General features: G+C 45.5%; 2 protein-coding genes across 2 annotated transcripts; one reads left to right on the top strand and one right to left on the bottom strand.

Moving 5' to 3' along the window:
• Positions 1-3,150: 3,150 nt before the first annotated feature.
• LOC131291361 (uncharacterized) lies at positions 3,151-4,604 on the top strand. The gene is made up of 4 exons (XM_058320562.1): positions 3,151-3,303; positions 3,389-3,522; positions 3,598-3,721; positions 3,783-4,604. The coding sequence occupies exons 1-4, from the start codon at positions 3,151-3,153 to the stop codon at positions 4,602-4,604; spliced, it is 1,233 nt and encodes a 410-aa protein (XP_058176545.1).
• Positions 4,605-8,522: 3,918 nt separating this feature from the next.
• On the bottom strand, positions 8,523-12,020 carry LOC131290378 (TAR DNA-binding protein 43-like). The gene is made up of 3 exons (XM_058319529.1): positions 11,890-12,020; positions 9,281-11,061; positions 8,523-9,229 (listed from the first exon to the last, which is right to left on the bottom strand). Exons 2-3 carry the CDS (start codon positions 10,266-10,268, stop codon positions 8,523-8,525), a joined length of 1,695 nt encoding a protein of 564 aa, XP_058175512.1. The 5' UTR covers positions 10,269-11,061; positions 11,890-12,020.
• Positions 12,021-15,015: the final 2,995 nt, after the last annotated feature.

Below are 15,015 nucleotides of genomic sequence, written 5' to 3'. Positions count from 1 at the left end.
TGAGCATGAAAACATGTGTGATATATAGAAATGAAATTTTAATGCATAAAAGTGTGAAGTTGTTGAAGTGGCTTGTTTGCGAAAGAACAAACCAGTTACCAAATCTGTAAGTAAGAAAAAAGGGAGACAAAACGCCTCGCGTAAGCGGAAAACAATAATTTATCGCAGTCTCATGAAAAATACACCAATTTTTAACTTATCGAGTCGAGCTAACATCTAAATGTTGGATTTTCGAGAGTTCACTCTGTTCCACACGTCATTTCAAATTATGGGGCAAAATGACCCAGAAAGGGAGACAGCTATTTATCTTGATTCCATATTGTTTGAGTATCGGCAATTCCAACAAACTATATAATTAAATAAGTCTTGAAATCTAAAGTAGAATGTGCTTTCAATTCCAAATAAAAATTGATTTTATTGCAATTAATTTTACATCATACATTTCAATATTAAATGGCGAGTATTAATAAGGTGTTGGTTGCAGATACAGAATACGTTCAGAATACATTAAGCTAATTTAATTTGGACTGAATAAGTACGGAAAAGTTGATTGTTTTGCGTAAACATTTTTCTTCCGTTACTCTTTGACTCTGATTACATATTCTATTACAATTCTGACCGGAGTATTAGTTCGTTTAGGTTCTTAGTATTAATTTTTATACAACATACAGCAAAATTATCCATATCCAGACCCCGTTCCAATCTGTCGATCAGTAAAGAATGATGATGAATTTACATAGGATGTATTGTAGACATGCCAATGAATATGTTCTATTACATCATTTTATTTTAAATGGATCAATTCAGCAATGCCCTACAATATCCAATATCCGCATACTAAAGAGTAGGTTTAAACATGATGATTTTGTAGTGTTTGATGTTGATTTGATTGTTGTTTCTTTTTTTTAGAAATATAAAAGTGTTTGGAAATCTATACGTGAAAATTTGGTGTTTGTTTCTTTAATGCACGATGAGGAATTAATGTAATTTATCATAAGGGGAGCATATTGCCTCACCTTACCTTAAACACCAAATCATCCGATGCTGTGTAATTATTGCCTTCATCGAACAGGAGGTTTTGTTACCGACAGACCTCCAACTCCATGAATGGAAATTATTATTTAAACGTTACTAGTATGAAGCGTACCGCCGAAACACCACACCAGCATCTTCGAATAAAGAGTTAAATCAAGCCCGGTGCCACGGGGGTGGGGAGAATGATGGCTGTGAGAGCGGGGCGAGGCAAATGGAAATGAAGGATTCATCTGTCAGTTGATGTTATCTTTCATCGCCATCCAGGCATTCTTGACACACGGGCGCACGTCGGTGGCGTTGGTAATCCGTTTTCATGGCGAATCCCTGGCAGGCAGACTGGCAGGCAGGCGGCCAGCCAAACAACAGATCGACTCTCCGCCTCTCACACGTCGCTCTCTCGTGGTGTCCTCCAGCCACCGACTACCTGTACCGAGCTCAAAGGTGAGTCCGGTCGGGGAAACCCATATTTTGGGAGTTCCATCCATTCCCAGATTGGCCACTACGAGGGCGGTAGAACCAGGCGAACATTATTTCACAGCAGTAGAAACCGAGAGGGGGAATACGGACAAGATAGATCAATCAGGACCGACGGATGTGGGGCGAGGCGAGGAAAATGGCAGGAGATTATAATTTCAATATTTTCATTACTTTTGGCATGATGGTTGGAAGCAGCATTTTCGAAGCGTACACCTGCGAGTCCGTTGCTTCGGACGTGATAAGATTCCTGGCCTTGACAGGTGGCGGGAGTTCGGTGGCCGCACTTGTCACAAAAGGTGAATGATTTAACTAGTCGCAACTATTGCGAAGCTCAACCGACTACACCAATGCAAATAGTAAACAGATAGAAAGGGTCAGGGAGCAGAGATATCAGTAATTGTTTACCATCGGAGTCATCCTCGGAATTAAGAGTTTAAAAATCACATACACTAGGCCAAAGGGTAAGTGGGACAGGGAACAATTTTGTGGATTTGCAGTCAGTTTTATCAGAGAGTAATCTAAAAAGCGCGAAATGTCATAATTTTGCCAAATTGTAGAATGGAATTACTTTGGCTAAGCCCGAAAGCTAGTTTAGTGCATATTTTCGGGCTTAGCCAATCATATTAAGCAACGAATGCGTTGCTTATTCTATCTATTATCGTTCAGTGCATATTTTATATGAGATGAGAAGAACGATTTTCTATCATATATGTATCAGGATACGCAGTACATTTAAAAAGAGTTGCTTCCTATTCAAAATAACAATTTTGTCATATGAAAAAGTATTATTCGTTTGAGTAAAATGAGTTTCGTGTTTAAACGGGGACATTGTGAGGAACATAGAAAGTATGAAGTGCGATGAAATTATATAATTAGGCTAATCTAAGTTTTTTCAACAGGAATTTTTCAATAACATTGATTTTGGCGACAGAAAACCGACAGAAAAGTTATTGATTGTAGTACAAAAACAAAGATAAGCACAAAAGTGTCTTTCTTTTGCTGTTTAAGATCCACTGCACTGCCCATTAAAAATTACTATACACGAACCAATACAAGGTGTAGCTATAACTTCTCTTTTTGTTCTCAAACCTCATTCGTATTGTTGAAGTGTTTTGTTTTGGAATAAATTAGAACCGCCGTTAGTTTGCGCAACTTTTGCCCCACACTGTAATCGTACGATTATCGCTGTGCGCCAAATTCTCTCTGCCCGTTTCGCTTTGGGTTTGTCCATATTTAATAACCTTTTTCCACCGACCTGACCGAGAATCACACAGAACCAAGCAAGCGAACCGTGCGACCTAGTGAGGGTTGTGGGTAAGCACACACATGCTCACATACCCAGCGACGTGTAGCAGCAGACGTTGTTCGCCGCGGTAGTGGTCCTGTCCCTTACCCAGAGGGGTTCGCGTTGTGCGGGGAAAGTGAGACCTAGTTGATCGGCACAACAGTTGATTGTGATTTCCAATTGTCAATAGTTTGGTTGTAAGTCATCTTTCAACCGTTCAGCAGGCAGGTGCATCACAAGCAGCGGTGTTTCTGAGTCCATGCTCTGAGTTTATTCGTATAGAAACCACGGCTCCGGAAGACATCGACAGGTTAAACATAGAGAACCCCGGTTAACACCGCCTTCGTGGAGCGATGGGGCAGCTGAGTAAGTTCTTCTACCGGGTGACGATCGACAAAACCTGTCGTGATATGCTACATCCGGATCAAAACTGCCCCACGGCGTGGTGTACCTTCTTCTATCAGGGTGTACTAGGAGGATTGCGCCACTATCTTCCGGCGGTTATCGTACGTATCAACCAGTCAAGCAGAGTTAAAGCAATGTACGAAAATGCTTTCCGACTAACCAAACCAAACCACTATCCATCTAAAGACTCCCCTACTGTTTCGCATTCGTGAATGGAACAAGCCAGAGGTCTGGAAACACTTCTTCCGGCAGTATCTATGCTGCGTCCTGGCCGGTATGCCGATGACGGCAGGGAGTTTCATTGCGTTCTGCGCTTTCCAGTAAGTGTGAATCCCTAGAAGATCGATCGCCAACGTGTTTTGGCACAATCTTTACCTGACTGTCGTGTGTTGCAGCCACATCATGGGGCGATTTCCACCAGCCTGGTTTGTGCTTATTCCGTCGCTAGCCGGTGGCATCACTGTGCAGCATCTGCCCAGGCACATCGTCCGCGCCCAGGGTATTGGACTGTTCAATATGGTTGGTATGAGCGTAGAGCGAAACGATTCAGTACCTAACAAACTCCTGTTTTGTAACTCAGTATCTCGAGTTTCTTATACGGCGCGCCCGCAGTCCCCTAATGGCGTCCCTGCGTACATCCAGGCTGTGTGCGACCATCACATTCGCGCTGCTCAGCTCCTGCATCATGGCGGCAAGGCAGTTTCTGCACGTCGACCGGTTCTGGTTTGCCCGCACGTACCCGGACGTTGCTGGTGATTCGACCCGCTGTCATCACTCGCAGCTGCTCCACGCCGAAGGAAGTCCCACTCCGGTCGATGTGAGCTGCCAGAAGCACATCACCCGGGAGGTACTAACATCGTTCTGCATCGGGCTAGCGATCAGTGTGGTGAAAATTGCTCTTCCGAACGTAAAGCTGCTCGTGCGCAACCCACTCGGACTGCTTCGGCTGTTGGCTACCCGGTTCGATCTCGGATTGCTCAGCTTCATAACGCTCTACAAGGCACTGTACGAGGTGGCTAGCTGCAGTCTCACCCCCTATAAACCGACCATCGGACCGTACGTGCGCAGTGCCATCGGTGGGTTTATGGCGGGACTAGCGTACTGCTGCTTTCCAAACTACTTGCTGTTCACCTTTCCGATCACCGAGCTGGCGGAGCTCTGCTGGCTGGTGTACATTAAACACGACGCTTTCCCGAAGCCCCGAGTGGTACGCTGGTTCGACATGAGGGTCCCGGTGTCGATGATCCTATACACTGCCTGCCTCGGACTGCTGTGCCACCTGCGCATCGTGTATCCGTACCACGTCAATCGGTACTGGCATAAACTGATGGCTAATGGGACATGGGGCCGCTCCGAAGCACTGGCCAACGGGTACGCCAGTATCATGATGGGCTACAAGTAAAACGAAACGTTACTTATCACTAGAAAACATTACTTTAGAATCTAGCTCGCATGCTTTGGTTTGTCCTTTTTGATCGCTCTTTTACAAATGCTACCTTCGACCTATTTGAAGAATTTTCTGATCTTTCCTTTTCCTTTACACCGAGCTAACGAAAACATGGAGGTGCGTCAAAAACCCCAAAAAGGGCAAAAGATAATCAACACGTATAATTAAAAGTAGTCTTCGAAAATTGAGAAGTTTTGTTGTAAGTGTGTTGAAAAAGAAGGGTCAAAAAGGTCCCTCCAAAGCATTCAGGCAAGATTTCAAAGTAATGTATTCTAGCAAACGTAACACCACCATCTCACCCAGCACAATCAACTCTTCTAAATGCTCTTGTTTATCTCATTTTTTTCAAACTCTTTATTATACAATGTCTCTGAGTGGATCGCATACAATTTGACTTAGTGAAAACACTGTTTTGTGTTAAGATTACCAATATCTTTGCCGTTGTCCCATTTTAACACAAGGGGTCGATAAACAAAGAAATGGTAATAAACTGAAACCTATTGTACTACGTGGGGGTTTACTTTTTTCTTGTCTTTATCTGTGAAGGCGTGTGAAGGAGGGGAAAACTTTGAGATGGCACTTAAAGCTAATTTTTCATTATTTTCTTTTCGTCGCACAATCTGTGCGCACTATCGTTCGGAAGGTACATCCATTGTCTAATTGATTTTTCTTACTTTTTTTTCCCTAAGATTGGTTGAAAGGACATAAGTGTTACACATTTCCGGGTGTTTCGAGACAGAAAGCTTACGGACAACAACACAACAGCACAAATACGAAAAGCGTTGTAACATACAACAGACAGGCTTATGGACTAAGGTTTTTTTTTTCTTCAGTCGGGGGCGATCATAACGGCCGTGCACGAGTTGTGGTCAGCACCAAGGCGAAAGGGAGGCAATGAACCGATCCGTGGATGCGTAGGTGCCATGGTTTTCAAAGGCGTATGAGGCATCGGGCCCATAACAAACGGCGTTCATCGTCACCCTATGCCGCAGGACTTTCGTTTGTACCGTATGCGAACAGATCCGCGGGGAACGAAGGCGGCTTCCAGTCTGTAACGACGATGGGAAAAGTGTTAGAAAGCGTTTTTAACCCGATTTCTACCTCAGACGTACCTGTGTTGATGTCGGTAAGCACGGTGGTACTCCTCCTCTTCCAGATTTGTTTTAAAGCTACTCAGGAAGCAAACAAGCGAACACAGGTTGAACACCCATCTACCGTCGCTGCCGTCGTCATCGTCGTCCTCTTCGTCGTCGTCATTGTTGTCGTCATTGTCGTCGTCGTCGTGGTTGTGCTCGACGTATCTGGCCGGCCGATTTTCCCTCGAATCCTGCGCCGTGCCGTGATCTGCACCAATCATCGCTAGTGCTAGAACCTGTCGTAAGGATCTACGGGAGGGGGAAAGACACAGAAGAACAAAAGTAGGGAGAGTTGGTTACTGAAGACTCCAAACCATTCGGACCGTGCGCGCGCTGGCGATTGGGAAAGGTGCGAAACCCTGTGTTGTGTCCAAATGATTACGCCGTCGGCACCACACACATGCCTGATTCCTCCGGTTCTAAACGGAAGGTATGGCCGATTCGAGAGGCATTGAGAGGTTAGCACCCCTGGAGAACTTTTTAAACTCGTCACTCCGCTGAATAGAATGTGGAAGGATGTGGAGGGTTGAGGGTGAGAGAACCGACCTCTTAAAGCTGGCCATCTGGAGATTTTATACGCCAAGGGGTACAAGGTACTTTATACTGAAGATTGTTATTTTACTAGGACTTTTAATATGCGCTCACACTCAGAATCTTCAACTTGATCTCTAATCCATCCTCACATCCGCACACACATACTCACGTCCGAATACAACCAAGCATACATACGCACACGGATACACATACATCACACATACACAAGGACACGCACACGCTAGGAAGGTATAGTAAGATGCTGGGGAGATAGGAAACAACTACTTACACAAACAACCGTCCGATCCGATCCACACGTCCATCAATCATTCCGCCAAAGCTCCGTACGCAATCCTGCGCGCATCAACGCATCCTCATCAACATCATCAACAACACCTTTTGCAACAATTCATCCATCCACCATCCATACAACAGATCCCGAGGTGGAATCTGCTTTCCACACGCTAAGCGCCTCGGTACAGTCGAACTGTTGTGATACGCCCGGCTTTGATCGCCTACTTCCATCCCAGGTGATCCAGGAACCCAATAGATAGGCATCGAAGCGCTAGCGTATCGCAACAATCCGAGTGTGGAACTCGGCTCCCTATGTTTTGTTTTTCCTATCTACAGAGCACATTCCATACTCATTCAGAATATCAACCTTTCGGATTCACCCACACCGTCAACGTGGACCACAGACATCCTTCGCATCTCATTTACACCTACAGTGCAGCTTTCACCAGGCTCTGGCGAAAGGCGCGAGAATGTCAAGTACGTTGGAGGCCAACGCAATATGACTGATCTCCGTTTGATCTACCTTGGTTTTGGTTAATCGTTTACTGCTACGTTTAATTTATATGCTACACGGTACAATCTGTTTGGTTTCCGCACATACTTTTGCTTGTTCTCTAGGATTTGGTTTGGTTGTAGCGTTATTTTACGCAGTGGACGTGTTTCCAAGAATACTTTTTCGCTGCGATCCTTAAACAGTTTCTCTACTGATGATGATACTAACAACCCATTCACACACACGCCTGATACACAACACACAGCACACGTACACGCACACCCACACATGTAACTTACTCAAAGAATGCAATCAACGAAAATTAACATCCGTACCAACGAGAAGGTTCGTAGTGTTTTGTATGTTCCCGCTGGGCAACGATGTTACCTTTCGAAGCTACTATGCAGACAGTCTAATCCTCAGCAGTACTACATTTTAATCCTCGATCTGTCCATCGCATACTTGTTCATACTGTGACCTACATTTCATTCTCTCCTTCATTCTCTCTCTCTCTCTCTCCCGGAGTTTCCCATCCATTCGCAATCATACGCTCGATCACACATTCCTCCGGTGCCTCACACATTCAATCGGCCACCCTTGGGGAGGGCTTAGGATAATCATTGGCTACTACGCCGCTGTTAGAAGAAGTCGAAGGGACGAAATGCCCTTCCTAGTATGTATCATTTTGCTCGCTTCTTCGTCCTTTGCAGTCGCCACTCGCGTGGAATCATCAACATTTTTCGGCTCGACCGGAACTGCCGTTTTCTGGCAAAACAGCATTGGTTTTGAAGTGGTTAGTGTTATGTACTAGCATCATTGGCACAAGCGAGACAAGGGGGGACACAACCGGCTGACGGAGATCAACACGGTACAATAGTGTGATTGGTCACGGAGCTCGCAAACCTTAGACATTAATTAGTTACAATTGGTTGGAAATCAGTTCAGCAAAGCCATCTTCAGAGGGAGTACGTTAGACTGACGCAGAAATCAAAACGTTTAAAAAGTGGATAAGTACTAATAGGTACAGGTAGGCTGCTGGCCTCTTTTTCCAAATTTGTCTTTATGAGTCAAAATGAAACCCGGAGTGGACGTTGAAAAGAATGCCAAATGAAAGCTCATCATGAGCAAATTAAGATATTTTAGCTCGAATCAATATGAGGTATATGAATCTTTTGCAGAGAATGTCAATCTATCCAACTTCCAGAGCGGCTACGACCTCCGGAAGAAAATGCCGGAATGAAGCTGTACGGAAGCAAATACATCGAGTCCGGCCTACGACAGCCGGATACAAAACAAATATTTAAGTAATTTCAGTGTAGAGTACTTGATCTACGCTAGTGGATAAAATTACGCCTGAACGAACATGTCGATTGACGACGAAAATACAATACTTGGAACGATATCCAACGCAGTCGCCTACTGACGATTTGGTTCGACACGCCCTGTTAGTCCACCTGCTACCGGTGCCCCATTGCCATTCCAGGACAGGTACTCCTGACCGGTTACGATCGAATTTGGTCCGTTAACCGGCATTCCAGAGCCGGGGCCGGGGCCGGGACCTCCAACGCCCGTCTGCCCAGGAAGGCCAACGGGACCGCCGGGACCACCGGGACCACAGGCCGTATTCTGGTGGATTTGATTCCCGATCAGGCTCCACTGACTTAGCGCAGCCGCTATAATCGCTGGATTGATTGGCATCTGGTTGAGATTCATGCTACCGAGTCCCGGGCCGCCGTGTGCCCCAATCACACCAGTCCCTCCGTTAACGGTACCGGCAACCCCGTTGGCATTGAGGTGCGTTCCCATGCCGACGTGGTGGCTACCGGGCATGCCCCCCTGTCCGCTCGGGCCAGTCGAGTTGAGTCCAAGCGCTTGCAAGTTCGGCATCGAGTCAATGCTACTGCTATTCTGACGGTTCTGCGCGGTGTAATCGTTGTAGTTCCAGATGGGCTGCTGATTGCCGACGCCACCTCCACCACCAACGCCACCACCGCCTCCGCCACCGGCTTGCAGATGGTTGTAACCTCCGATGGGACCACCCGGTCCACCTCCTTCACCACCTCCAACACCACCGCCTCCAGCGTGATGATAGCTAGTGTTAGGATTACCTGCATGCGGACCACCTGAGGGGCCGCTGCCGCCGCAGTAATCGTTGCTACCGCCTCCACTGCCACCCGCTTCTCCTCTGCCGCCGCCACCGCTGCCACCACTTCCACCTCCGCTCCCATTGCCGCCACCGCTGGTGCCACAGCGACCTCGGTCCTCGTAGGTGGCATAATTGCCACCGCCGCCCATCTGGCCCTTACCCTGATGCCGGCCATGCTCGGGCCGTGGCGAAGCCGTCGATACGTACACGGAGGTGCCCTTGATCAGGTGGTCCTCACCGCACAGGCTCTGCGCCACGTTCGGGTCGATGAACGTCACGAAGGCGAACGCTCGGAACGGCTTCGGGATGAACACGTCCGTCACCTCGCCGTACTTGCTAAAGTAATCCCGGATCTCGTCGGCGGTGATGTCCTCCGTCACGCGCCCGAGAAATATCTTGCTCGGCATCTGGTGCTGCATCTGATCCTTGCTGCTCGGCACCTTCACGTCGCACCAGCGACTGTCAATCAGGTGCCGCTTGGACAGCGCCTTCATCTGGCACTCGAACTTGGCAAACCGGATGAACCCGTAGCCCTTCGATTGGCCCGTCTTCGAGTCTTTCTTGATCTGCACGACCAGCAGATCCCCGAAGGTCTCGAAGTACTCCCGCAGGCCCTCCTCCGTCGTCTTCCACGGCAACCCGAGCACAATCAGATCGGTCGTCGTGCGGTTCCGGCTCTCGATGCGCTTCGTCTTGGGAGTCGAGTTTTCCAGCTTGTCGTCGCTCTTGCGCTTGTTCTCCTTGGGAAACACGCAGATGTACACATGGCTGCCCCAGCCGGTCTCCGGCGAAAATGGATGCAGCTTGTTGTCGCTGAGCCGTACGCCCCGAATCGCTTTGTTCTCCGGGTTCCGATACTTAAGTCCGCACGCACCGTAGAACTGGGCCTGCAGTGTGGAAAGCAGCAGCGTCCCGTCGTCTTCCAGCGGTATCTCCACCGCTTCGTCGCCTTCTTCTTCCGCTACTAGCACTGTCCCGGTGGAACCCATATCTGCAGAGTTGTTCTCCGTAGTCATTCGCTTGCTCCAAAAGTTACTAGCTCCGCTAAGCGGCGCGTCTTAGTTTCCCCTCTGAAGATGATATATCTACCACCGGTACTACTAACACACAACTACGCCTTGCGCACTAAGAGGTATAAGTAGGTTTTTCGGTTAGAGAACTTAGATCGATGCTCTCTGTTGCCTACGGAATACACTAACAGTTCACGTTCACGATTCACACGTTCGTCCAGCTCACGTTCACGCCAGGCTCTTACATTTGCTATCAGTTCAAATCACACGATCCAGATAGTTGATTTTAGTAGATAGTACACTATAGTGATAAAGGCATTCTATCTTTTTTTATTTGGCCCTTTCTCTCTCTCTCTCTCTTTCTCGCTTCGCTCGTTCTTGCTCACTCTTTCGCACGTTACTCTTGCATGCTTATTCGATAGACATATCTCTTACATACGTTTGAACATTCTTTTTTCTCTTTCGCTCGCTCTCTCTCTCTCTCTCTCTCTTTCTCTAGCTCCTTAGCGCTCTTACACACACAACTCGCTTGTCTCGCTCGCTCTCGCTCAATCTCTCTCTCTCTCTCGCTCTCTTTCTCTCGTCCTTTCTCTCTATTCCTCTTTCACTCTCTTTCACCCACTTTCACACTTCGCTTCGCTAGTTCCGACTCGTACACTCGTTCTCACTTTTAACTCTTTTGCGGCGTCTCACACAAATTGTCTCTTTCACGCACTCACGCTCAAGGGGGGGGGCTCACCGTCCATTCATGCACTCGTCGACCACGACCGGTATGGATAGCTGGTCGTCTGTATTTTTACTGCAATAGCAAACGAAAAAAGTAACAACAAAACGGTTTTAGCAGATATTTCGACAGCTTGTCGTAAAAACATTTCACAGGTCGCCAGTCTAGTAAGAAACAATATGTTACGTAACACACATCTGGATAAGGAATAATGAAAGGTAGTCGATGATTTAGCGCGAACTAAATAGCGAACGAAGTTAACGGTTCATTATCCAATAATTTCACAAACCCTAATTGAATACACAATAATCGTGTATCTGCCAGACGTTGTCTAATAAAGATTCTTTTGAAGTGCTACTCGGATCAAAATATAACTCACCAGATCATAATGAAGGCAAATAGCAAAAGATCGCTAACGAGTTAAATTCCTATATTATTTTATCCTGCAAGGAGAACACTATAGGATCTTTTCAAGCGAATAAAAAATAACAAAATTATAAACCCTTTCCAGCGAAACGGATTTTATAACATTAAACGATTCTTGTGAGTAGCAGTATTGTCCATTCTCAGTTTAATTACAGTAGAAATTCCCAAGGGAATAATAAAATAACACTCCATAATCAATTAAGCTTCGTTTAACAAGTATTTTAAACGCACTCACTAATTATTGAAATAATGCGTGAATAAGTAAGCGGTTTTGTTTAGAGTTCTTTAAAGTGCCACACTGAATTTATTGATGTCAAGCATCCACCCCAAAAATAAGGCTTGCAAATTTCCTTACAAATAAACATTTGAACTTCACTGTTTCTTGATAATTTCATGAATATGGCACATATTTTACTTACAATGTTCAGCCCGAACATTAGATGTGACTAGGAAACATTCGAATCAGCAGCGGCATACCCTTTTCACACACATTATGTTCACAGATAAAAAAGATGGCTGATTTTGCTTGGCCCTTGACGAGACATTTGTGCTGTACGATGCTCATTCTATTTACCCGCAGCGTTCCCTGCTTGCCGAAGCTGCCATAGGTGTCAGGTTGAAACATTCGTAGGAACTGTAATTTGACACATTTTAAACAGGAAGCGCCCAAGCCTGTTTTCTACACAGTGAGCAGGAACAGGTGAGATGAAGCGAGAGTTGAGTGAGAACATCCCATAAACATTACTACAAATCTCAACGAAATCTGATAGGAATGTGTAGTACGCGCTATGCACAACCTTAACCCGACACACTTTTATTACTCAATGTCCATCCAATCATACTCGATTCAACCTAAATTATAAAAACGCAGCATAAGCAAATTCTAATCAACGCATTGAAACAGCACAACTCGTAAACACACCGCGACGCATCAAGTCACAAGAAATCATAACAAAAACACAACCTTTCGCAAACTAATCACACGCTGGAACCAAGCGCATGACGAAGCGACAGATAGTAAAACAGAAGACGCATTCCTTAGGACAAGATAAGAAACCATCCTCAGTTTAGTAATCATTTAAAATGCAGTATCACAAAGTCTGAAGTTGATAAACTTTCACCAACGCATCCCAAATACCATTAGGAAAAATCAGAACTAACCAAAAGGGAAAAAAACCTTATGTCAACTAACCCCATTATAGCTATGAAATAATTACTATGAAATAAGCACGCCTAACGAAAGGAGTTCAGTCGTCGAGACAGAAACTATGAAACAAGTTATTTCATTTTACGAGAGACCCAGTCCCCGACTGATCCGACCGGGCGTTCCACCTCTCATCACCACCAGTCTCTTTGCTACCGGACCAATAACACTACAAATGCATTTTGATTGCATTGAAGGACAAATTGATGATTTCTCTCACTGAATTCACAAACCACAGCTAAAGACAAGCTCTAAAACATATCGAAAGAGATAATTCGGCATCTCGTAGGCTATATGATATGATCTCACCATTCTATGAACTCACGTTGAAAGCAAGCACAGTTTGACACTTCGTCTCATCTGTCTCTTATCGCAGTGAGAGGAGATCGGGTCTCATAATAACCTGAAATTTTTAAAGACCTTCACCTTGCCTTCGTCATCCTCCCAGCCTAAAATTTTCGGCCACTGGCTCCGATCTCTCGCTCTAATCTCGCATTCGCTCTTGCTTCCACTCGTACGTGGGTAGACAACACGCGATGAGAGTGTGTGCGGTGCACGGCGAACTGAGAGCGTGTGCGTTTCAACGCGTAGAACTTGCACCGCGCCACACACACACACACGCTGCGTCCCCACGCACCGCGTCCATAAGCGTATGTTATTTTCTATTCTTCATGCCCCTCTGGATGTCCATCATTTAGGTTTTGCTCTAATTTGTTATCTTTTTGCTAGTTGTAATTCTGTTGCAGATCGATGAACATAAATCCATAATATATAACATGCTCGGATATTTTAATTTTAGTTAGTTACACATTTTAACTTTTGAGCGGATTCAAGGTGGAAAGAACGGGATTAGAGCCGTCCTGTACGAGTAAAAACTTTCGTATTGTTCCGAACTAACATTTTGTGGAAGACCGCAAGATCGTTCCAGCTACCGTTCGTGTGTAAGGACCTTAAATCATCTTCATAAGGTCCCTGATGAGCCATCGGCATCAGAAAGTTACGAGATGATGCGCAAACGATATTTCAAATAAAAATATGTCGGTCAAAAAAACCCCTATTTTGTGAAAAAATGTACGTTCCTCAATTCATAATGGTCAAAACACATTAAAGAATGAACGTTCTTCATTCGCAATGCGTTCACGAAGCGAACGGCACATCACATAGCATCGATTAATATTTGATGTATAACGTGTCCGTTTTCGAGGCAAGGAATAGCCCAGACATTACCGACTATTTACTTTCAGATCCCAGGCATGGCATTGAACGGAGCATCGAGACTTGAGTCGAGCGTTGGATCCAACAGTGCACCATAACCACGACGCATGATTTGCGAGTGAACGGAGAGCACGTCTATTCCCTAGCAATGCAGAGTCGAGACTGTTGGAAGAGAAGCAAAAATACGTGTATCGGAGAAATAATACGCGAGGCAAACACACAGGGCGAGCAACCCACACGTAAAAGTGGCAACGTTGCCAAAAGAATCAACTTTTTGGCTTCTAATAAGAACTTTTTTAAAGGGACACGCCGAAGCGCTTGAAAATCGACACCTTTCTCGGCCGCCTACGCCGGTTTTTTCGGCCGCCGAGTTTTTAATAAAACCCGGCCGACAAGCTTATCGAAAAAGCACGTGTTCGGGAGACTGGGCTGTTTACAATCGTGCGGAAGGTAAAACAAAAGGCCACAGTATAGAAGCTATAAAGAAAGCAATTACTCATCCAATTTAGCTTGGAAAAAAAGAGATGAAGGTGGTTTCCCGAAAGAATATAGTAAAATACATAATCTACGATTTGCCAAGGTCTGTTACGTACCCGATAAACAAAAAGGGCATCACAAACGCTCGTATATAGTGTACTGCGGTGACGATGCGAACAATGTTTAACCAAACGAAAGTACGCTTGACGTGCGTTGATGATAACTGGTAAACTATGCCAGAGGTGAAAATTGTGTCTTTGTGGCAAGCCGATTGGTTTGTTTATTTTCACCTGCCGGCGGTAGTTTTCCCATAGTCGCGAGAAGAAAAGATGCGGCTAGCGGAGAGACGGAATTCGCCAGTGAACCGACGCAGTGTACTGCAATAGCAATCAATTTAAAGTACGAGCGCCAGCACCATGATAAGCGCAGCTGCCGGTGTTGTTTCGTGAGGTGCTCCTTAGCAGGGAAAACTCGTTGAAGAAAATAAGATTCGTATAAAAATATGTTGTGGCTTGTGTGCGAATTAAACTATTTTGTTTAAGACTAAAGTTGAAACAGAAGATAGATAATATATAATAAGTTTGGGTTAGATTCAACCAAGTGTAGGAGCGTTTACGAAGAGTCGGTATGTAATGGAACCAGTATTGGATTAGCATTAGTCGATGATTAATCGAATGATTATTTGTTTTCCCCCCGAATCCAGCACA

The sequence above is a fragment of the Anopheles ziemanni genome, chromosome X, assembly GCF_943734765.1.
Source record: "Anopheles ziemanni chromosome X, idAnoZiCoDA_A2_x.2, whole genome shotgun sequence".
Lineage (NCBI taxonomy): Eukaryota > Metazoa > Arthropoda > Insecta > Diptera > Culicidae > Anopheles > Anopheles ziemanni.
The sequence above is the reverse complement of the archived record's forward strand: the minus strand, read 5'-3'. Positions and strand labels throughout refer to the sequence as shown.

Excerpts from the sequence above, each read along its gene's own strand:
- LOC131291361 (XM_058320562.1), top strand. The coding sequence starts at position 3,151 with ATGGGGCAGCTGAGTAAGTTCTTCTACCGGGTGACGATCGACAAAACC. Across the intron at positions 3,304-3,388 it reads ACTATCTTCCGGCGGTTATC|ACTCCCCTACTGTTTCGCAT; the intron begins GTACGTATCAAC and ends ATCCATCTAAAG. Across the intron at positions 3,722-3,782 it reads GTATTGGACTGTTCAATATG|TATCTCGAGTTTCTTATACG; the intron begins GTTGGTATGAGC and ends TTTGTAACTCAG.
- LOC131290378 (XM_058319529.1), bottom strand. The coding sequence starts at position 10,268 with ATGACTACGGAGAACAACTCTGCAGATATGGGTTCCACCGGGACAGTG. Across the intron at positions 9,230-9,280 it reads CGGCGGCAGAGGAGAAGCGG|GTGGTCCGCATGCAGGTAAT; the intron begins GTGGCAGTGGAG and ends GCGGCCCCTCAG.